General features: G+C 39.6%; 1 protein-coding gene across 6 annotated transcripts in view; it reads right to left on the reverse strand.

The window, feature by feature from the left end:
• The window catches only part of LOC307187647 (CD302 antigen), a 128,857-nt gene that overhangs the window by 95,656 nt on the left and 8,691 nt on the right, over positions 1–24,510 (reverse strand). For 5 of the 6 annotated variants that reach the window (XM_079924023.1, XM_079924020.1, XM_079924019.1 and 2 more), the window contains 11 exons: positions 21,108–21,278; positions 18,275–18,439; positions 11,741–11,851; positions 10,486–10,626; positions 7,834–8,028; positions 6,740–6,897; positions 4,547–4,657; positions 3,905–3,993; positions 3,613–3,782; positions 1,059–1,258; positions 348–490 (listed from right to left, as the gene is read on the reverse strand). In XM_079924023.1, the coding sequence (XP_079780149.1) occupies positions 348–490; positions 1,059–1,258; positions 3,613–3,782; positions 3,905–3,993; positions 4,547–4,657; positions 6,740–6,897; positions 7,834–8,028; positions 10,486–10,626; positions 11,741–11,851; positions 18,275–18,439; positions 21,108–21,278 (1,654 nt within the window). The remainder of the gene's footprint in view (positions 1–347; positions 491–1,058; positions 1,259–3,612; positions 3,783–3,904; positions 3,994–4,546; positions 4,658–6,739; positions 6,898–7,833; positions 8,029–10,485; positions 10,627–11,740; positions 11,852–18,274; positions 18,440–21,107; positions 21,279–24,510) is intronic. The other variant, XM_079924017.1, reaches the window with a different exon arrangement.

Below are 24,510 nucleotides of genomic sequence, written 5' to 3' on the forward strand. Positions count from 1 at the left end.
ACCTTACTTCCTAAGAACCATCCTTCTTCATAACATTTTCCCCAATTATACCTCCCAGAAACACTTCCTCCCTCCTCTAAATTCCCATGGCCTCTCCCTACTCGTGTTCTAGATTTTTCCACCATACTTTTCTTATCCCCACTGCTGCACACTATTACACTACACAAAGGGTGGGGTCTCTGTCTCCTTCATCTCTGAATCCCTCATAGCATCTTGCACATAAAAATGTTTGATGTTGAATGACTGTTAAAGTACTGAAAAACCCTTTTAGATAATAAAACATGTCAATTCTGAATACCTAGAGGACATCAAATTTAACAGAGAAGATCTCATTCTAAAAGTATTACCTGAACTGGTCTGTTAGAAAGTGAAGAAATTTCTTTATTTCATCCATATGACTGAAGCTAGGAAGGTGCCCTCCAAGTGCTTGGCAGAATCTCTCAGCTTCTTCCCAGTTCCTCTTTCTTACAATTCTTTCTATATGAAATAGCTTAACAAAATATAATGTTAATTTGTTTCCTGGTATAATCATAAAGTATTCATAAGTTCAAAGTCAATTACAGTCAAATGTGTGGGCCCCTGAAATGGACTCTTAGAAGTGTAATAAAGTCATAGGTAAAGGCCCATATACTGTGACACAAACAGGTCCTGTTGAAAGTGTCAACTAGAGGCCAGACTGACACGGACCCTAAAGTAAAATTTTTGACTTGTAAGAAGTGACAGAACTCTTCATTTGACAACAATAATTAAAGGGATATGAGAATCGTAAGCAAAGTATTAGCATGGCATGCAGCTCACCCAATTTCCCAAAACAAAAGAACCCTAGGAAAGAGCCAGTTCTGGCTCTGGCCCTGCTCTTTTGGGTAGCACATGCGTTTATATGGGAATAAGTCATCTGACACCAGAGGTTCAATGATACCCTGACAAGGACTCTGTGCTCCCAAACACTTCAGGAGGTGATGTATATGTCTGGGAAGGAGCACAGTTTGGACAAAAACATGGACTAGGAGAGTAGACAGATAGCTTCATTGAGGGATTGAATGAGAATATTACTTTACCTTATAACAAGACAGACCTGAGGGGAAACTATGCCAGCCTTCAGGACAGGGGTCTTCAGGCTTGGGGGCTGCTTTTTCAGGCTCAGGGTGCTCACTTATTTTCTTGCAAATTGAAAGTGCTCTGAAGCTTCTGCAGTCTTTTACCTCCCACTTTCCAAGAGACTTTCCCGTAGCCATAGCCACACACCCTCCTGGAGAAGCTGGGGTTGAACAGAAAAGTTTAATTAAAAATAACATTAAAGGGACTTCCCTGGTGGTCCAGTGGTTAAGAATCCACCTTCCAATGCAGGGGACGCGGGTTCGATCCCTGGTCAGGGAACTAAGATCCCACATGCTGCGGGGCAACTAAGACCGTGCACCGCAACTACTGAGCACGTGAGCCACAACTAGGGAGAAGCCTGCATGCCACAACTAGAGAGAACCCAGTGCACCACAACAATGATCCCGCATGCCTCAATGAAGATCCCAGGTACTGCAACTAAGACCCGACAGCAGCCAAAAAATAAAATAAATATTTTTAAAAAACATTAAAAAATTAAAGCCCAAACATTTTCTAGTGTCTACACACTTTATTTGATTCAAAGTGGGGAGAGAGAATAGGAAAGAAAATGGAGGAAATAAATGTGTTGTTCACAATAATAATGATGACAGTAATACAGAGAAGTGTTTACTACTTGCCAGGTACTATTCTAAGAGGATTAAGTGAATTGATCCTCACATAGAGTGGATTCTATTGTCACACTGAGGTACAGTGAGGATTAGTGATTTGTCCAAGGTCACATGTGAGAAAGTTGCTGATCCAGAATTGGAATCTAGGTGGTGTGTGTGTAGAGCTGTACCCTAAACCACTATGATGCTCAGAACAGTCTAAATCGTTCATATTCACCTAACAGCTTTCAACAGTTTTTAAGCAACTTAGTAAACTTCAAAACAAGACTCTCAGATTCAGATCCAAAGGAAGAGCTGGTACCATAAAGGTAGAAGGAGGTGTGTGGTAATATACATTTGTTTACTATTAATTTTATGGCAGCCAGAATTTTATTTACTCACTACAACATTAAAAGATAGTTTGTATTGTCAGATCCATTTCCAGATGAAGAATTAGTGACTTGCCCACAATCATAGTTAGTGAGTGGAGGAGTCAGAACTTGAACCCAGATTTGTCTGGCAAAATGCCATGCTCCCTTTCCCATTACATCACACTGCTGAAAATGCACAGAGGACAAGAAGAACATACATTGCAAAGTAATAAGGACAACTTCCATTCCATCACACAGAGAAGCCATATGGTCTCATGTCTCATTATACAAGGACAGCAAGAGGAACAAGGAACTGGGAAAAATAATGCTGTGTTACCCTGGATGGGTGTGCTATTTTCTCTTATTCTACCCCCTATCCATGGCTTGCCCAATGCAAACCAAACTGGCTGAATCTGGGAGTAATAATGGTAAAGAGGACTTACAGGCAGTCTTTCTGGCTACAGACTGAGAGAATAGCTATTACAGCTACTTCCTAAGCACCCCTGCCCCCGACCACTGAGGTTTATCCGTGAAGAATGTGACACTGACTCTAAAATGTCTGAGTGTCTATAAAAGAAATCATGTATTTTGTATTTTAGAACATTCTAATTTAAGATGACATTTAACCAGGATTAGCATCTGCATCCTCCATCTTCTACAAGTAAAAAGATGACCTTGTTATTATCAATACCACTCATATTTATACTGATGATCATGTATTACAAATTTTGTGGGCATTCTCTATTTCAAACGATGTGTTTAACTACACATTCACATGTTCCAATTTCTATGTTATAAAAATGGTCTTCATGATTCCATTATACAAACATAAGAAAACATAAATAATTCAAAGGAAGAAAAGTCGAATGCTGTCTCATAAAAAGCGAAAGTCCTCTAAAAAGCATTGAATTAGAAATCAGATCTGGATTTTAGCAATTCAATAACCAGGTAACCTTCGTCAAGTAAGTCACCTTTCTAAGCCTCTGTTTTCTCAACTCTAAAATCAGAAGGGCCTTCTGAGGCCTTTTCTGGCTCAAATGTTCTGATTCTATGACTAATTATGGTCAACGCTTTAGGCTAAAGAAGGATAAACTACCTTTCAGAAAAAATAATACCTATAATACATTGCCTCCTTAATTCTCACCCATTGAGAATAATAGAAATAAACACATTCAATTTTGCAGAAAGAAGTTAAGAAGCAGAGAGGTGAAAATGTAAAGTGCTCCTCAATGAAGCTTCTAGGTTCTGTTTGAGACTATGTGGAAAAGATAACAAACTCACACTGATGCTTCTAGCTCTGTGCCATTAGATGGTGGTTTCTGAGAACTGAGTTTTCTAGCTTTTATTGGGTAATTGCCGAGGATTTCATAGGGAAGACATAGTCGCTGCTTCTATTTATGGTTCCGTAGACAGACTCTAGTCCTGAAAATCATCATCTCCTTCGTATTTCAAAGGTATGTGAAGAACAGATTTGGGAGGAATGCTGCCTTTCACAAGTCACTGTATTCTACTGCTTTCAAGGCTAAGGCACTCACCTGGCTCAAGAAAATTCCAGTTGGAAAAGGTTACAGCCCGCTTTATTCCACCAGCACTTCCCCAACTATACTCTCCACTTGCATCTGTATCTCTCAGGCCAGTCCAGAAGTATTTTTCTGGAGACTTAGTATACTTTTTAATCATATCATTCAGGTATTCTTGCTCAAATCTACAAAATGAGAGTCAAATTAGTAGGTGTTTTTTACAGTGACTGAAATACTATATAAATTGAAGACGCACTTTTTTTAGGAAGATTATTTAGCAAAGGAACCCAGAGTTAAAAGTTCACACCTGCTAGTTACAGTCAGATTGCAGTTGGTTCCAAAGGGGACCTCATCCTTGTAAATCTTGTAACAGGCTTCTCCATGTCTCTTCCAGCCCTAAATCAGAGGAGAAATATCACACTGTCTTCTGCACTTGATAACAAGCCAGTTTCTGTTACATAAGTAACATCTTACAACTAAGGGAAATTAAGGACATGGACAGGGAATTTAAACACATGATGAGAGTGGGATACAATTTCATAGAAAACCTCCATAAGCCTGTGAGCCTGTGTCAGACAGAAGGAATGTCTTAACTTTCTTTACCCCTAATGCCTAGCTCATCATAAGAGTATAACAGTTGTTAGTTCAATTATTTTTGAATAAGAATAATACAAGTAAGAGAAGTAAAAAATTAGCGTTGAGGATATAATCATATACATTTTTATAGAAATTCATGAATAGATAATTAGTTTTCCTATAACTCTTTCTTCTTCTGTAAGAGTGCCGATATCTATGATTCACCACCTTCTGGCTTGCTCTAACGTATAAATGAACAGAACCTAGTAATTTCTTCTATTTTCCAAGTCTAAAGTATTTAAGTCTCAACTACCATATCTAACCAAGAAGGTATAATATTGCCTAGAAAAATTTCCACAGGGGTTTTACATACCTCATCTGGAGGACACATCTTATCAGATCTTGTATCATTCAATTTTTCTCCCTTTTTCTTACATACATATTTAAGTTTCTCTTCACATGATTGGACCTTCCACTGACCTAGCTTTTAAAAAACAGAAAATAATTTTTCCCACAAGAGAAATTATTTGCCACACATTTAGAATTGAACTCTTATCTTAAGTCAAGATAGTTTCTTCCCACAACTATCAGGGAGGGAGAGGGGGAGGAGGGGAAGGAGGAAAGGGAGGGGGAGGAAAGGAATATAAATGAATGATTAAATCTGAGAACATACTCCTAGAAAATGCTACCCAAAAAACCTGGAAGCCTGTTACTTCAGCATCACCTCAAGGTCACAGTGGGGATGAATTTCATTTTCTTATAAGAGTGACAATAAAACCACCAAAGGACACTATACAGAAGTTGAAGAGAGAAGAACCCAGCCCACAGAGTTGCCAGAGTTCTAGTCCTCTTCCATATGACACAGCCAGTTTGTCCACAGGTTAAAAAACATTGGGGCAATGATAGCCAGGACATGGAAGCAACCTAAGTGTCCATCGACAGATGAATGGATAAAGAAGATGTGGGACATATATACAATGGAATATTACTCAGCCATAAAAAGAAACGAAATTGAGTTATTTGTAGTGAGGTGGATGGACCTAGAGACTGTCATACAGAGTGAAGTAAGTCAGAAAGAGAAAAACAAATACCGTATGCTAACACATATATATGGAATCTAAAGAAAAAAATGGTTCTGAAGAACCTAGGGGCAGGACAGGAATAAAGATGCAGATGTAGAGAATGGACTTGAGGACAAAGGGAGAGGGAGGAGTAAGCTGGGATGAAGTGAGAGAGTGGCATGGACATATATACACTACCAAATGTAAAATAGCTAGTTAGTGGGAAGCAGCCACATAGCACAGGGAGATCAGCTCAGTGCTTTGTGACCACCTAAGGGGTGAGATAGGGAGGGTGGGAGGGAGACTCAAGAGGGAGGAGATATGGGGATATATGTATATGTATAGCTGATTGACTTTGTTATAAAGCAGAAACTAACACACCATTGTAAAGCAATTATACGCCAATAAAGATGTTAAACAAACAAACAAACAAAAGAAAATTTGGGGCAGGTCACCTAATCTCCCTGTCTGAGTTTCCTCATATTTAAGATGATGATGGTGATTAGAATAGCTACTCCCTAAGAATTTAGAATCAAAAGTTTCTGCCAACTCTACTTCAGTCTAGACGTCAAAGTTCCAGCTTTCAAATGTGCTCCTTAACATTGATTTTGCTTAAGTCACTCTGCTTTCTTTGAATTAAATTTTAGTAAGTCAATTGTGATGCGGGTCAGTTTTGAATGTTGGAAGCTGTCTAGATCAGCCATCAGTTCACTCTGGCCTATGGGACCTCATTTCTATCTTTGATACTCTTTTAAAGATATCCTGTGTATCCTTTTAAATGGAGCATTAAATGGGACACCCTTCTAAATTCAGCTTTACACCTTTCTAAAAACATCTTTACTATTGAAACACTTCTAAATAGCCCTACCATTTATGGCTTCCACTTAAGTCTCTCTAGAAGTCGGAGTGACACGACTGGCCTCCCAAACAATTAGGAGTCCACAGGAAAGTGCTACAAACAAAAATATAGAGATACGTATGTCCTTTCGGCTCAATAGTTTATTTTGGACTCTTCTGAAAGTCCAAAGCATGCTCAGTAAACATTTATGCATTCTATAGGAGTAAGACAGTCTCTGAACAAAGTCAGACCTAATTTTTTAACAATAGTTTTTCAGTTCTTAAAGTTGGCTTACTTTGATCTGAACATGAGAAGATGGGATTTTCCAGGTCACATTGTGGCTACCTGCTAAATATCACACTGGTGGTACTGAGAGAAAGCAGCTTCTCAGAAGCAATCTGGCCCAAGAATCTGAGCTCTAAAGGGATTCTCTTGATCTGTTTCACACCAGAGAAGATACTCTCAGACAGGAATTGGATTGCTTCTTTAGTAATTGCTTCATTTACCTTTTCTCAGCAGCTACTGGAAAGACAGTCTACAGTGTTTTTACCTTTTATTTTCTTTCCCAGCTTAAACACAAATATCCCAACCAAAGTCATCTTATTATTATTATTAGATTTTCAGGTATAACAATAAGGATATAAATAAACTTGAGGAGGTTTCCTACCTTTCCTAAATAGGAAACACAGTTGGGAGTCTTATTGTAGGGAACATGTGGCTCATTCTCATCCCAATAGGTCAGAGTAACTTCAGTACCATCTGACCACTGAAATAGAGTTGGTGTATTTATGTTCCTAAGGCCTGTCCATACTTCTTCTTTGGCATCTAAAAGAAAAATGTTTTATTTGTTTGGTTACTCAATTACATACTTCAATATGTACACCGCTACTGAGTTTTACATTCTGATATGGGGTGTTAGGAGCCTTGACGGTATTTTTTTTCTTTTAAAATTTTAATTCAGTAAATGGTACTCTTAATTAACCTGTAAAAGTATTGATAAGTTAGGCAGGCCCGATGATGAGGGTTTTTCAGGTCACTTATACAGGTAGGGTACACAGGTGGAACAGCTGTACTACGACCTGTAGGCTGGATGTTCCTGATACCTGGTTTAGATAAACCTTGCTTTATGAGAAATAATGAAACTCTACAAATACAGTCATAGATATTCCAATTAGAATAAGGATATTGTCCATCACGGCCATGGAATGACTATACTGCCTTCCCAGGTAAAACAGCTGGCACCATGCTGGCACAGAATAGGTATCTAGTACTTACTATTACTATGGGTGAATCCTAGGAGGAGGTCTTAATACTGGCTCTCTAGTGTTTCGTTCTTCATTTTTCAGCTTTCAAATAATTATAAAAGTGAAACAATCGTCACTTAAGTGTTGGGAGTAATTTAAACAGCATTTAGCTTATGAGAAGAGGGAAATGATTCAATCAATGGTTGTACTGTCAGGTTGGTAGCTGCTAGCTACATGCGGCTATTTAAAACTGTAAATCAATTAAAATGAAATAAGTAAAAATTCAGTTCTCCAGTCGCCCTAGCTACATTTCAAGGGCTCAAAAGCCGCAAGTGGCTGGTGGCTACTGAATTGGACAGCACAGATTACAGAATGGTTCCATCACTGCAGAAAATTCCATTAGACCATGCTGATGTACAGGATCAAACTGTAAGCTTTTCATTCTTGCTAAGAATCTGAAAACGGGGATACTTTCAAATGTTTTAAACCTCTCAAAGAGGATATCTTAAAAACTTACCCCCATTATGGAGTTTTGTGACAATCAGCTCCACATCTGCTAAAGAATGAATGCTGATGAGGTCACTGCTGAAGGTTTTGCATTTCACATGTGCCTTATCCCAGGAATCGCTTTCATTTACCAGCAGATAGCAAAATCCATTATTTGGCAGCCAGTCTGCTGCATCACAGCGGGTATCTGAGTATGTCCAAACATCTGGAGGAAAAGAAGCTATTTATATTCCAGTAAAGACACATCTATTTTGAATCAATATTTAAATTCCTGAATATTGAATTGCAAATTCTTCTTTCTTGAATCATAAGACTTCTGGAAAACTGGAGAATGCGATGTCAGATCAGTGACATGCATTTTTGTGGTGCCTAAGGTATACATAACATCATAAGAGTGACTGCAGGGGTTCAGATAATAATGTGACTTTAAAGGGATACAAATGTGCTACATGGCTGGCCACAGACTATTTAAAGAGGGATTGCCCTTAGTCCTAGTAGACAGAAGAAAAGTGTGGGGTAAGCCAGTTGTTGACAAATCTCTTCCTGGGTATGGGATTTGTGAGGTTCCCCTCCAGTCTCTGACTTTGAGAGATTATGAAGTTGAGCCTCCTTTGCATGTATGGTCAGCTTAGCAAAGGAATGTGCATTAATGCTCACTGTTGAACAGAGAACAGGCAGAGATTTAAGGAACATAATAAAACATTATTCACTTCACACCCAAGAAATGGCATCACTGGAGGAAAAGGGCATCTCTGGACCTCTTCTTTCCTCCCCTCTGCTAGTCCTACAGTCCATGGAATGAGGGACTCTTTGTTTTGACTATAATAAAACTCATTCAAGTGATGGTCAAGAAAGATTAGAGAAAAAGAGCAAGGTATAAACCATACAAAATACTTCTACCTACCCCTCTTAAAAGAACTAGAAAACAGTTTGGCTTTTCAGGCTTCATGGATTCGGACCACTTGGAATGTTTGTTATAAGAAAACATAGCATCTTAAAAATGTAGACAGTTTGATTTTTACTAAACGATAAAATTCAGGTTCAGCTTCTCACACTTGTAAAATAACTCAATTAGCTTTAAGGTCCTGAAATAGCGCTTATTACTATGATATTTTACAATTATAATAAAAGAACAGAGGGGAAAACACCCATAATTGAACTTGAAATAATTATTTTCATATTCTAGTCTTTGTCTCTATGAATACATATTTTTACAAGATTAAAATGATAGGTAGGCATATGATTTTGTTCTGCCTTTTTTTTTTTTTTTTTTTGCGATAGGCGGGCCTCTCACTGCTGTGGCCTCTCCCGTTGTGGAGCACAGGCTCCAGACGCACAGGCTCAGCAGTCATGGCTCACGGGCCCAGCCGCTCCGCGGCATGTGGGATCTTCCCGGACCGGGCACGAACCCGTGTCCCCTGCATCGGCAGGCGGACTCTCAACCACTGCGCCACCAGGGAAGCCCCTTGTTCTGCTTTTTGTATTTTCCTGCTGGCACAGTTATTTTAATAAATGCATACTGTTCAATCATGTGGAAGCATCTTAATTTACTTAACAATTGATACTACAGGATATTTATTTGATCTATCATTAGTCATCCTGGTTTATTTTCATTTGTGCTGTTTTTTCTGCTATGCCTTTTATCGTATGGACTAAATTTGGTTTGAATCAACTTGGAAGATAAATGTTCATTTTCCCCTATTATTTTTTAAACTTAAAATATAGCTTTATGCTCCTATTTGGATGATAAGAAATTTTATACTTTATTCTCTTCCCCCAACATTCCTTAAAGCAAGACATTTTAAAACCTCCTCTTCTCCTCCCAGTTTTAAGTATTAGTTTTTCTTATTCAGTGAGGATTTAATCAAATACCAGGTATACGGTGGGCGCTGTGAAAGACAGTAGGGTATTTCTCTTCTCCATTCTTTCAAAGACTTTTCTTTCAAACTTTTAAACTTTTCTGCAGCTCAGAAGTTGCAGCTGTCCTGTGTCTCTCTTATCCCCGAACACCCTGGAAAAAAACCCCTCTGTGCACATATTTTGTCCATCTGCACCCCTCCTTTCTACCTGACTTAGCAACACAAAGAACTAGTCTGGCAAAGAAGGAGAGAGAGGTGGGCAAAGAAGGGGTGGGCATTGTGGGGAAGGGGGTGGGAACATTCCCGTGTCCATCATTTTTTACTTCCCACGGAGGTAGGTAATATGTAAGACCTGGCCTTAAAGCCGTGGCCCTCAAACTTGAGTGTGTATCAGAATCACCTGGAAGGCTTTTTAAACCCCCAGATTGCTGGTTCCCACCCTCAGAGTTCCTGATTCAGTAAATCTGGGGTAGGTCCTGAAAATTTGCATTTCTTACAGGTACAGGTGAAGCTGATGCTCTTGGTCTGGGGAAACCACTCTGCTCTAGAGAAAGAAGAGCCACCTGTGAACAGAAATATATTTCCTATCTAGAATATCTCTGCCTTCTCATGGGCATATACCAAACCAAAACTTTACTCATGTGGAGTTGATAATATCTAACCACAGGTTCAAAACCAAATACTCCCCTGCACTGGCAGTATCAGGTGAAGGAAAGGGGAAAACAGGTATCTGAAATGGATTCACTTAACTTCACAAAACTGTAATTGTGGCACCTCTTTGTTGGAGGAAGTGAGAAAGGTACCTGTCAACTCCACTGTGTTATTTAACAGTTTCTTGCAGACGTAGGGCAGTTGAGCCTCACAGGAAAAACTCTGCCACAGACCCGAGTCGGCATCCATTCTCGCACAGCTTGATCTGTCAATTATAGGTGCACTCGGCACATCTTGAACAGCAGGATTTTCAAAGAGTTAAAAGAAGAAGGTTGGGGGCAAGGGTGGTGGTTAGAAAAAAATAACTTGTATTCCTAATTTTCTGCTTTTAGGGGGACTCATAAAATAGTTAAAACTTTCAACTAAATTGAAATGTTTAAGCTGCAATGGACAATCATGTGCTTACCTATGTCTTCTTAAATACAGGATGTGGCGGGGGCGGGGGGGGGGGCAGGAATACTCTGATCTGTTGTAGTTAATTTAAAAAACAAAACCAAAAACCAAACCTCTGCCCCAAACCAACTTGCATGTCATATCTTGTGGTCAGTAGTTACCCTACACAATAAAAATACCGATTTATGATTCTGCCATGCCTTTAAGGCTTTAAGATTAAATTCTCTTTAAAGATTTTATTTACTGAGATAATAGAAAATTTATTTACTACTTATAAAATTCCATTAACTAAAATGCCCCATGTATTGGTATCTTATTGTGCTTAACTTGTTTTTCTTATATGTATGCAGAATATTTTGGTACTGAAGTTAGTGTTAACTTTTACATTCTACATTTGTCAGAAGCCTATGGTTTTATTTTTTAAAAAGGTATCTAAACCTTCTTTCCAGGGGGAAAAAAGGCATTTTGGCTAGTTAGTGAGTTAGGGTTTGTTTATTTAGTATAAAATTTTCTTTAAGGTCTTTGTGTATTAAAATATAACCATTATGTTGTCAGTACTTGGGTGCTGCAGTGGAAGACACCAAGAGTTTGAGGAACTATTTCCATATCAGAGTTAAGCTGCAGATGAAACACAACATGGGTCAGTCATGGACACGTCAAGTCCTCTCAGGGACACAGAATGGTTCCTGGGCCACGTAGCGGGGCTCATTCTGCTCCTATCTAAAAATGCAGGGTCACTCTAAAGATTAGGGACAAATGCTCAGTTGCCCATGCTGGGGGTCAACTTGCCTATAATGGAATCACAAGCGTGTAGGAAAAAATATTCTTCTGAGAGGTAACCATAATAAGAGTTGTCAAGGTTTGAAATTTGTACAAGCTCTCAGGGGATGGGAAGCTCTTATTTTTTTTGAAGCCTGTGCTCTGTGCATAGTAAGCGGAAGAGGGAGCAATTACCTGGGTCCCAGTTGAGAAAGTTTAATGGCTTGTGGTCTGACCATTCCCAGCCTCTAGCAGAGTACAGCTGATTTAAACCAATCCAGAAAATTCTTGGAATGCCTTCTTTTTCTGTAAGAATTACACATTTTTAAAAAGTGACAAAATTACCTGTTATTATCTAAGTCAGACTTAAGTTTATACTAATAGCAAAAATATCTGAAGGCCTTGATTATGAGGCAGGAACCCTGTAGGAGGCTGTCTATCCAACAAAGGCAGATGATGTGAGAGGCAACAAAACTGCAGTCTATTGAGAAATCCAAAGGCTGCTAAGTTAATTCACTGCTGCTTTCCCATTAGCTTGTCCAATTCCCTTTCTTCTAGTAAGAACAGAATTTTCTCAGAGTAGATGTTTCACTATCTACTTTTAACCCTCTTGTACTGATATAGAAAAAGTAGTTTCCATTACATATCTAAGTTTTGAAGGTCTGATTATATTCCAGACTGACAGTTTACATTCGTTAAGCACATATCATTTGCCAGGTACTAAGGACATAAAAACCAAAACGATAAAGTCCTGCCCTCATGATGAGTTCAATCTAGTAGGACACAGATATGGATCCCCAAATGGTGAAGTGTAACCAGTACTGTTTCAGAAATATGTACTGAGCTAGGCAAGGGATATACAACTCTAGAGTCCAGAGGAGACATTAAGGCTGGAGATACAGAATGGGACACACACACACACACACACACACACACACACACACACACACACACAAACACACGCAAACACTCGTGTTACAGTTGAGATACATCATTCAAAGTTATTATTTGACAACTAGATGACATTAGCATAAAAGAAAAAGAGAAGCAGAAATACTTTAAATAGAGAAGCTAAGTGCTGATATGCCACTCAATGTGCACATGCTCACAAGCAATGGATGCAATCATGCTTGTTGTATGGGGCCATGTGTATTAAAAAAAGAATGTGCGAACAATTGTAAGGATTTTCACACCACTGTCAAGGAAGTCAACACCATTATTCAAGAACCTGGTAAGACTTTATCGACATCACAAAGAATTTGAAGATATTAAAGGCCAGGTAGAAGAGATAAAGCAACTAATGAAATGGTCTACAGAAGACAAGGATGATGTTGACAAACAGGAAGAGCTAACAGGTTGGAATCTCTATAAATTTGTTGAAATATTCCCAGCAATAAAACACATGATAACAGTTTCTCAATTCCTCCCAGAGAATTCTGTATGATATATTATAGTATTATATATATAATTCATGTATCTCTCTATATAAATGTAAAATACAATTCTATATTACATAATATATATATATTACATAAGTATAAATAATTCTTAAAGTATGGATTTTGTTCCATCATACATATCAGATACATCTGTGTGATTTGCATGCAGAGAACCATATCCATACTTTAAGGGCTCTTTGAGGGTAATTTTGACTATATGTAATTTTTGCCTTACTTTCACACTTTAGAACCCAAATGCCTAAAACAAGTAACTTCACCAGAACTGACACCTGGGAGTGGAGGAGAATCCCTGGGTAAAGCAGAAATAGCACCAGCAAAGACAAAAGCGGCCAAGAGCAGTAACCTGGACACCAACATCCAAGGGATGGGCAGGAGTCTGGGAAGAGGGTGGTAGGACAGAGGCCCAATTATCACTCCAGTGAGGAATAAATGTGAGGTTAAAAGTGAATTGTAGGGGCTTCCCTGGTGGCGCAGTGGTTGAGAGTCCGCCTGCCGATGCAGGGGACACGGGTTCATGCCCCGGTCCGGGAGGATCCCACACGCCGCAGAGCGGCTGGGCCCGTGAGCCATGGCCGCTGAGCCTGCGCGTCCGGAGCCTGTGCTCCGCAGCGGGAGAGGCCAAAACAGTGAGAGGCCCGTGTACAGCAAAAAAAAAAAAAAAGTGAATTTTAAGGATACACTGTGCTTTCCAGGAGCTTCACTGTGAAAGATAGAGGCAGGGCTTCAGGGTCTAGGGAAAAATTTTTAATGGTAGAAGTTTAAACAAGTTTATAGCCTACTGGAGAAGAGTTAATAGAGTGTCGATAAAAGTATAAGAGATAGAAGAAACAGTTGACGTGGATACAATGAGCTTGGAGGAAGTAGTTAACCTTGAACGAGCTGGAGAAATAACAGTATAGATAAATTTGTAAGTGTGAGGGTGACAAACTAAGGGTTCACCTCACTTTTCTCAAGGAGATAGATGATAAGGATACTCTCTACTAAGGAAGGAGAAGGTGGATGTTTGGGTAGATGGCTTGAGGAGAATGTTGAAGGGAACTCTGGATTTATCCTTTTCTTTCACCTTGTTAGCATAAGCAAAGGCTGCCAGCACTGGCATAGCAAGACCTTGAGGAATTACTCTAATCTAAATCTTTCTTCATTAGTAAATGTGATTGATTTTCCAGCATTCCTAAAGAAGTCCTGGGAACTATGACATATTGATGGTACTCCAGACTCAACCATACCCTGACATTCAGAATTCCTTTCATTCATCTCTAACCAGGGATACTATAGAGGACCAATCCAACCAGGGATACTATAGAGGACCAATCCTTCCCATCTATCCCAAGTTCAATGTCCTCTTTTCCATGAAGACTTTCCAGATATCCCCCAGCAGGAAGTCTGAATAATCCTACTGCTTCCTATGAATAATCCTATTGTTCACCTGCATATGACAAGTACACATTTACAATGGAACGAAATGATGTTTGGAGGGTGTCAGGCTCTTGTTTACTTCATCACAATGTTCTATTTGTGATCTGTATTGATGATGACTTATTCTTCACTAGAATCATAAGATTTTAAAATTGTGACTGTGTTGGTAAATTCAAATGCTCTTTATGTGTCTCGTGCCAGGTGGGTGTGATAAATTTTAAAGGCCCTGGTTGGGCAGATGCAAAGGGCAGGGATTTCTTATATGGCCTGGACAATTTGGAGCTTGATTTTTTCCTTCCTAGAGTCCAGGCAAGGAAAGCTATGATGCATTTCCTCCAAATGCATCATTAGATTGTTTGGCAGGGCGTTGACCAATTTGAGACTCTATCAATGCCCATCTTTGCCATCAAGAATCAGATGATTGCTAGCGTAAGTTCCTATATCTAATCAAATGGGCGAGTCCAATGAGCTAGATGTTCTTGACTGTTCCCAACACCCCTATTCCGACATGACCCTATATTTCTATTCCTCTTCCCACAATGAGAAACTGCAGGGCCTGATAATGGTCATGCATCTGGGATGAACACCAGAAAGGCCACAGCAAGCAGAGGCCCTGACCTAGGAGTGTTCTAGCCTTGGGTCACTATCAAGGTAGTTCAAAGTGAGCAGCCCCTGAGGCCAGAGATAAATTAGAAAGAACTGAAATGTGTTGTTCCTGCTCTGGGGACTCTCAGTCCTCCTTTGAGCTCTGGGGTTGAATCTGTGGTTACAGGTCCCCGGGAAGGCCAGAGCCATAGGAAATTAGACTCTCAAACAGAATCCAGCGAGGCTGAGGAAACCAAATCCCCCACCGTAGGTCCCTGTATTAGTAAAACAAAATCGAAACAAGCTAATTAGGTGCAGGGCAGGCACAAAAGAGAAAGAAAGTTCTTTTAGACTGCATGGGATTTATCTTCAAGAGAGCTGATTCTGCTTTATTTCTGTCAGCAAATTCCCTAGTCCCACCTAACTAGTAGCTGCGAAACCCTGAAGTCCTTTAGGAATAACATTCTCCACTATCCTCTGCGTATGTACAACTCTTATTTCCCTGAGTAGATCAAGCACTTTGATCACAAAATCTCTGATTCACTTTTGTGGGCCCCACTGTTCCTAGCCCACTGTTTAACATGGTAGTTTTCAGGGAAGGAACACAATATTAACAGGGACTTCAAGAAATGTTCCAGATGTTAAAGTACAGCTTTCTTAGGTCTTAGGAAACCGGCAGTCATAATTAGGCATACTGATATCCCTAAAGAACATTCACAGTGAAAGAGAAGCTTGGATCACTAGAAAGGGCTGTACCTCTAAAATTAGTGATATGCAAAAAATGTGGGGAGTGTCTGGCCAGGGATAGGGGAAAACTGGGTCCTTCAACACATTTTCTCACTTTTATGTGTTATTAAAGAAAACTGATGCATAAAGGAACCCTGCAACATTTATTCCTCCAAAGGCATCATTAGATTGTTTGGTATGGTGTTGATAGTCACACTTTGACACCTTTTTCCTTCATTGAAGCTATCAGTTTCCAAATGTCAGTATTTTGGGAGACTTAAATGTATTGGTCCTGTCTACTCTCAAAAATATTTTTCGTAAGGTTTCAGCGGGGTCTGGAATAGAATTCCATTGCCAAACACTAGCCCATTATGCTTCTTTGACAGATTTCTATTCAAGACGTCTGATTATTTAAGTCCCGAACAACGCAGGAAAAGGTTAAAACTATAAGAAAGAGGTCTGAATAAAGCTTAAGCCAAAAAGCATGACAAAAGACCAGCAGACTTTTTTTTGAGGTTACGCAGGTTTATAACATTACAGAAGTTTCATGTGCGCAACATTATATCTCAACTTGTGTACACACTACAGCGTGCGCACCACCAAATTTTAGTTTCCATCCTTCACTACACAGTTGACCCCTCTTACCCATTTCACCCACTTCTCTCCCTGCTTCCCCTCTGATAACCATTGCTCTGTTCTCAGTATCTATGTGTTTGTTTTTGTTTGGTTTGGGTTGTTCGTTTATTTATTTAAATATTTCACATGAGTGGAACCGTACAGTATTTGTCTTTATCCGTCTGACTAATTTCACTTAACACAATACTCTCAAGTTCTCCCCATGAGGTTTTTCACAGGAATAGAACAAAATTTTATATAAACAAGATTTACCTGGAGGCACAAAAGACCCCAAATAACCAAAGCAATCCTGAGAAAGAAGAACAAAGCTGGAGGTAGCCACTCTCTGATTTCAAATTTTACCACAAAGCTATAGTAATTAAAACAGTAGAGTATTGGCAGGAAAAACAGACATATAGATCAAAAGAACAGAATTGAGAGCCCAGAAATAAAGCCATGAATATATGGACAACTGATTTATAACAAAGGGGCAAAGAACATACAACAGAGGAAGGATAGTCTCTTCAATAAATGGTATTGGGAAAACTGGACAGCCATGTACAAAAGAAAGAAACTAGACCACTATCTTGTACCACACAAAAAAATCAACTCAAAATGGATTGAAGACTTGAATGTAAGACCTAAAACCATAAAACTCCTAAAAGAAAACATAGGCAGTGTGTTCTCTGACACCAGTGTTAGCGATGTTTCTGGATATGTTTCCTTAGGCAAGAGAAACAAAAGCAAAAGTAAATAAACTGGCCTATATAAAACTGAAAGCTTCTGCACAGCAAAGGAAACTATCAACAAAACAAAAAGACAATCTACCAAATGGGAGAAAATATTTGCATGTCATTTATCCTATAACGGTTAATATTAAAAATATACAAAGAACTCATACATTTCAACAGCAAAAAACAAACAACCCAATTGAAAAATGGGCAGACGATCTGAATTGACATTTTTCCAAAGACGACATACAGATGGCCAACATACATATGAAAAGATGTTCGACATGGCTAGTTATTAGGGAAACTCAAATCAAAACCACAATGAGACATCACCTCATGCCTGTTCGAATGGCTGTTGTCAAAAGGGCAAGAAATAAAAAATGCTGGAGAGGATGTGGAGAAATGGGAACCCTCTTACACTGTTGGTGGGAATGTGAAAGTCCAGTAGACTTTTAATGATGAAAACAAAGAAAAAAAAGATATGTAAGAGGAGTAAGTACTATAGTAAAAAAGCAAGGGCTCTGGAGTTATACATGTTGATATTCAAATCCCAATTCTGGTACTTCATAGCTCTGAGATGTTGGGTATATTATTTCTAAACATCAATTCCTAATCTGTAAGTGGGGATAAAAATACTTGTCTTATGGTGTTGTAATGATGATTAAATTATAGTTGACCCCTGAACAATATGGGTTTGAACTATGCAGGTCCACTTATATGCAGATTTTTTCACTAAATACATACTACAGAACTATACAATCTATGATTGGTTGAATCTACGGATGTGGAACTGAACTCATTTATTCAAGTGTGAAGATTTTTTACTGAGGTGATCTACTCTGACTCAGCCACCTTCTCCACCTTCCTCAAGTTCTCTACCATTCAATGTTCAAAGAGTTTAATGCTTACCTTTCTTCAAATCCTTTCACCTAGGCTTCAGGTAGCAGTTTAATCTTGCTACCTCACCTCGTTTTCTGAATATTAACCTCTCTTGGTCTCTATCATGAGATGCATTTTCAATAGACAGAATAGGATTATATTCAGTATTTTTTACTTGTGGGCTTTGGTGTTGAAGTTTAAATCCCAAGAAAAGATAAATATATGCAGAAAACAACATACCTAGATACGAAAACAGAAGGCAGACAGCACCTTTACAATCGCAGCAATTTGCTCTACCACACGCAACTTAAACCTACCTGTAAGATAAGTTAACTCAGCAGCACTGTTGATGCTCAGTAAGTCAGCTCCTTGATTCTGACATGAAACATAAGCTTCTTTCCAAGAAAGAGTTGCCTGAGTGTTAAACTGGTAGCAACTTCCCATCTCCTCTTTCTTTTCCCAATTATCTTCACAGCCATTTTCTTTGATAAAAAGATATGTTAGTGATCATAAAGTAAGGGCACAATGTTGTCTATTACTTAGAATGCTTACAAATACTGCCATTCAATTTGCATACTCTTAGGATATGCTAAAATGGAGGCTGTTATTGTTCTACTGGACAACGTTTTGATTCTTTGGTTACACAAAAAAACTGAAGTCATAGGACAGGAAATGACTTAGGCTGGCTAAAGCTTCCACTCTCCTATCTTCTACCCTCCCTTTACCCCCATCAATTACAATGCCATGTTTTAGCCCATGCCTACCCTCTGCCTCAAAGTAGGAGTCTTCAACTGTGCTCAACCCCTGAGCTCACTTAAAGATGGTGGCAGACTGCAGAGGGGTTTGCTCATGGCCTGCAGTGAAACCACTGGATATGCATGTGTGTGTGTTTAGACATGCTGCTTAAGTACCCAAGATTTAAAGCCTAGTGATAGCTTATTTGGGAAACTCAGTCCATTTTCTCCTTAATATTTTAATAGATGATTTAATATATGACAAATATTATATAACTAACATTATACATGCATTGTATATCTATATGTACATATATATGTGCATATATGCGTTTATAAACATACAGATACGCATGTGAACATCATTTTCTTTCACAAATATCTAAAAAGCATGTATAATTTCAGATGAAGAACCTTCAAGCTCTTTCTGGGACAAGATTTGTAGGTCTTGATACAACTAGTTCAAAAATATACTCACAGCCTCCTATGTGCTCCCAACAAGAAGAAAAAACCAACATAACTTATGTCAAGCGTATCCCAGGTTTCACTTGGGGTTTTTCCAAAGGGTCTCCCATAACCAGTCAAACTTATGGACTCTCAAGCTGGAAGGCCCCTTAGAGATCATTTTGTGTCATGTCTTCATTTCACAGATAGGAACAAAGATATAGGGGTGTTTGTGGCAAAGCTATAACCAGAGTACTGTTGTCTAAGTCTGGTGGTGTTGATCTTCTGAATGGCATACACTGCTTCTTCAGCCACTTCTGAATGTCCTAAATAACAACAGACGTTGTTCTGATATTTGGTAAAAACAAAATAGGTGGATTTGCAAGTGCATTGCCTAAAGGTTCTTTGTTACCACTAAGGCCAACACTTGTAAATCTGGAAACTTTCAGCAGGAGGGCAGTGTGTTTGCTATAAAATACAGTCTCCGTGGTTTGGCAGTTCTCAGGTTTGAGAAACTCACAATCTTGCTTCTTCTGTAGAAAGGGAGTCACATGAATGCACTGACAATCCCCCCTTCCATCCAAAGTAGGCTAAAGGCACCAAGACACATGTCAGTCAAGGCAGCAAGGTAGAATGGGATAAATACACAGGGGAATAAGGGTCAGGAATCCTGGGATCTCCACCCGGCTCCACACAAATATGGTCTGACCCAGACAGGCTATTTCATCAACCAAGGCCCCAGAAATCTGTATTTTAACAAACTCTCCAAGTGATTCTGTTGCAACCTGAAGTTTGAGAACCATTGGCTCAATATAATTTCTTCAAGTTGCTTAGGACTCTGCATTTTGAAGCTCAGCTTCCCTTAAGGAGAACTGAGCTCTGGTGGTGGTATTACTAATACCACCAGATTGACTACTGAATAAGGCAGGATAGTACAGTTATTTGAGGCAAGGACTTCAGAGCCAGATATCCTGGGTTTGAATCCTAGCTCTGAAATTTATTAGCTATGTGACCTTAGGCAAATGAATTAACTCCCCCGTGCCTCACGTTGCTCATCTGTAAAATGGTGCTAAATAATGGTACCTACTTTATAGCACTGTGTGAGGATTAAATGAGTTAAGAAAGGCTGAATGCTTAGAATAGTACCTGACACTCGGCGGTGCCAGGTAATAACTATTACTACTTTAAGTAATAACTATTACTACTTAGGCCTGGAGCTTTTTCCTTTCTATTTACTGTAGATTCTTTTAACTTATTGCCCATTAAAAAATATTTCTTAGGCACCCATCACATGTCAGGTACCATGATCCCCTGTAATTCTCACCAGATTATCGAGAAAATATGTCTCGGTTATATACCGGATAGTGACGCAGCTGCTGCTTTGGTCTCTCTTTCTAAAGAACAATGAATATTTTAGCACACCCTGAAGAGTTTGCTTCAAGTAAGAAGCAACTAGAAAAAATGCTTTGACCAACGTACAGGTACAGCAGAAGGAACAACGTCACCAATTTTGAGAGGGATAGGGATATCTGTCTCTTGTTCGCTGCTCTTTACTCAGGCCATAAACATACTTAGGTCTCCATCATCTGAAAAGAAGCTTCCTCAGTCCACTATCACCCATCTTCTTTGAACACTAGTTTTTTGGAAACTGCTCTATTAAAGGCCAACAGCAATTTCCTGACTGCTCCTGCCTGGTCCATTTCCCCTTCCTAAGGTATCTGGGGGTATAGAACACTTCCTCATCCTTTGTCTTCCATCACAACATTCTGTCTTGGTTTTCTTCCTGGCCTACTTCTGAAAGTAAGTTCTTAGCTACACACGACTTCTCTCTCTTTCCTCAAATATATACCCCTTCTCTAGGATATTTGTTTTCGTCATTTTTCAGTCACGACGGACCCTTCCTTCTCCCTTTTGCCTCATAGGAATGGTATCCTTTCCCTTCCACATATGAAGTTTACCAGCCCATACATACCTGGTTGTAAGCAGATGCCCCACTTTTGATCATATTCATAATTTAAGGTGGTTGCACACCATGGCCCACTGCGATCTCCATCATGAATGCACTCATGGTGCCAGGTCCCATTAACTAAGAATGGAAATTCACAAGGTCTCCCATAGGAGTTCCCATCTCTAGTATAGATCTCTGTGGGTTGGGGAGAAAGTAGAGGAAAGAAGAGTTAAAAACTGGATAACCAGCTTTAGTTAACTAATTTCTAAAACTGTTGTGAAACAAAGATTATGTTTTCACATGTATGAGAATATAGTATCTGGGTGGGCTGCACAGTGTGGAGATTCAGAGCATGGATGCCGGCTCCCCCACTGATCATCTGTGCGTCTGTGGGCAAGCTTTCCAACCTCTATCAGTCTCAGTTTCTGCATTTGCAAATTAGGAATAATGATATGGGGCTCATAGGGTTATTCATGAGATTCTATGAGATGATCCATGTAAAGCTTCATTAACTGTGATGCGATGAAGAGCTAAAAGATTCCAGCTTTACCCAGTAAGGATCAACGGACTACTGTGGGTAGCAGAGTACTTCACCAGAAGGGGTGCCCCGCTTGAGATTAAACTTACACTCTATTTTCTTTAGTAAGAGTGAGGCTAGAAAAATACCTTGGAATCACTGAGGCTGGTTGTGGACTTTGAAACTAACTGTGCAGTTAGAGAGATGCACAAATAGCCCTGTTGTTTACAGTCTGGTGGTAGAACTGAGGCTGTGCGTTTTGAGGAAGGAGGACGAAGGGCTGCTGAGTCTCTCAGCAGTCTCTTGGAGAGGGCAGGACATGGTAATTCAGGTTCTGAAAGAAGAACCAGCTTCAGCTAGGCAGTCATGGAACCAGCTGGTGACCAGCAAGGTAGCAGAACTAGCTTTTCCTTTTAACAATTTCCTCTGGTACACAGAGAGGAACTGAAAAATTATTCTAACCTCAAATATGTCTGGAAATGCTGGAGGAAGTGCTAAATACTTATGTTGATAACAGTTCTTTTGGAGAGGTGTCTTATAGAACAGCTAACCCTGTGACTATCTCGCTCACTTTTTTCCATAGCCTTAATTTGTTTAAAACCGTGGTTGTTACCAGATCAAATAATGACTATTAAAAAAAAAAAGCATAGTAATCAGATCTTAGCATCATTTACCAGGCTATTAGGGTCCCTCAAAATGTCTCATAGATTTGCTTGAAAGTGTGCTTAAGGTAGAATTTGATTCCATATCCTTTATTATTCTCAAATGTTCATTTAACTTAAGTGTGAGACTTAATTTGACAGTTTAGAATGTATTAAGGAGCAGTACAGCAAAAGGAAGAGTAATCTAGATGCTTTTACTTGCAAACAATCTTTTAAGGAACATTGGGTTTTCCTCTGACATATAAATGGTTTTGAACAGTGTACTTCTGTTAAAGAGTAATTTGACCTTATATTTTATAAGGATTCTGCTTATTAGCATGTTTTATTTTTAACCATACCAAAACTCCCAATAGCTCATGACCAATTTCTCTTCCCAAATTACAGCACTTAAAAGGAGAGTCCCTGAGCACAATGACTATCATTTGTAGAACCATCAGGGTTTTTTTGTAAAACCTTGTGTTTCTGTAATACAAAGTACTTTCACTTGTTCTTTCCCATAAGCCCACAAGATCAGTAGGGCAAGTATTACACTTGTTTGTGAAATCCCCATTTTTGCAAAGTTAAGTGAAACATTCAGTCATTCAGCTGTGCCAGGGATGAGAACTGACTCTCTGATTAGAGTCCTTGACATATAAGGACAACTTGTGACACCAATGGCTGCTTTCTCAGGTTCCAAGGTAGTGTCATAGCTCAAAGCTGGGCTTCAATTAAAACGCTCTCCTGTTCACAATATGCTTTAAAGAATGATAACATGGAACAACCACCACAAGAGCAGCAGCTAAATTATGCTAACTGCTCACTAAGGGTTCTTTTTTTAAATAGATCTTTATTGGGGTATAACTGCTTCACAATACTGTGTTAGTTTTATTCTTGCACATTGTTCGATGCTACTGGACCTCTTAAGTCCCAAGCGTCTCCCCAGAGACACAGGCTTTCTTGAGAAGAACCTTCTCTGAATGTATGAATTTATGGTGATGGCAGCCTTAAGACAGCAGCTTATTCTACGATAGGCACAAATTTGTGAGATGAGATGCTTACACGGAAAACATTTTTTTTCTGGCCGCATGGCACTGCATGCGGGATCTAGTTCCCCGACCAGGGATCGAACCCGTGCCCCCTGCATTGGGAGCACAGAGTCTTAACCACTGGACTGCCAGGGAAGTCCTGAAAACTAACATTAATCTCTTTGGTAACACAAGACAAAACAGTTTCAATGTTTAGAGAGCTCGGCAGGCTTCTGAGTTGCTCAGAATTTAGACACTTCTACAGCCACCCCTCCACTGTCTACTTCCTCTGCATGATTCACCAAACATTCAAAACTTGAAGACTGCTAGTGAGGTCAAGATATCTTAATGATATAAATGCATACCTGGATGCTAGTCAAGAGCAATTTATTCATAAAATTTATACAGCTAAAATTTTTCTCTGAGAGAAACATGGCTCACACAGGATGGGGGTTGGGGAGAGAGGTAACCCAGGACACAACGACAGATAAATGTTCTTATATCAGAGGTAATAAAAAAAGAAATTATACAGCAAAAGCCAAGGGAGAAATAAAGAAGCTAAATTTGGCCTTCCCTGGTGGCGCAGTGGTTGAGAGTCCGCCTGCTGATGCAGGGGACATGGCTTCATGCCCCAGTCCGGGAAGATCCCACGTGCCACGGAGCGGCTGGGCCCATGAGCCATGGCCGCTGAGCCTGCGCGTCCGGAGCCTGTGCTCCGCAATGGGAGAGGCCACAACAGTGAGAGGCCCAAAAAAAAGAAGCTAAATTTGGGGAACACAATGCTGGTTTTGAGCCTTAGCTTTGCTGTAACAAGCTGGGTTACCTTGAACTTCATTTTGTTGAACTCAGGTATCTTATCTTTCTTATTCTGTACAATTAGACAGGAAGGAGGGGGCAGGGACCAACATGAGGAGTCTGAGAGAGCAGTCCTAGGGGAAGTCCCTAACTTAAGACAGCAGTCTACAACCCAAGAACAGGAAGGGACTGCATAAATTTAAAAGAGTAGAATTGCCAGGACTTAATATTTGATTGAATTTGAATGGTGGGAGAAGAAAGCAGGGCAACTCTAGAGTGACTTGTAGATTTCTGACATATGCAACTTCGATGGTACAAGTCACCTGGAGAGGAATGAAGAAGAGGCACGTTTGGCCCTGGCCTCTGTGCATGTTAAAACTCGAGGTATGTGTTGATAAGTCAGGACTACATGCATCTTTTCTTAGAAATTTTTAAGTTTCTTATCTGGA

The sequence above is a fragment of the Stenella coeruleoalba genome, assembly GCF_951394435.1.
Source record: "Stenella coeruleoalba genome assembly, chromosome: 6".
Lineage (NCBI taxonomy): Eukaryota > Metazoa > Chordata > Mammalia > Artiodactyla > Delphinidae > Stenella > Stenella coeruleoalba.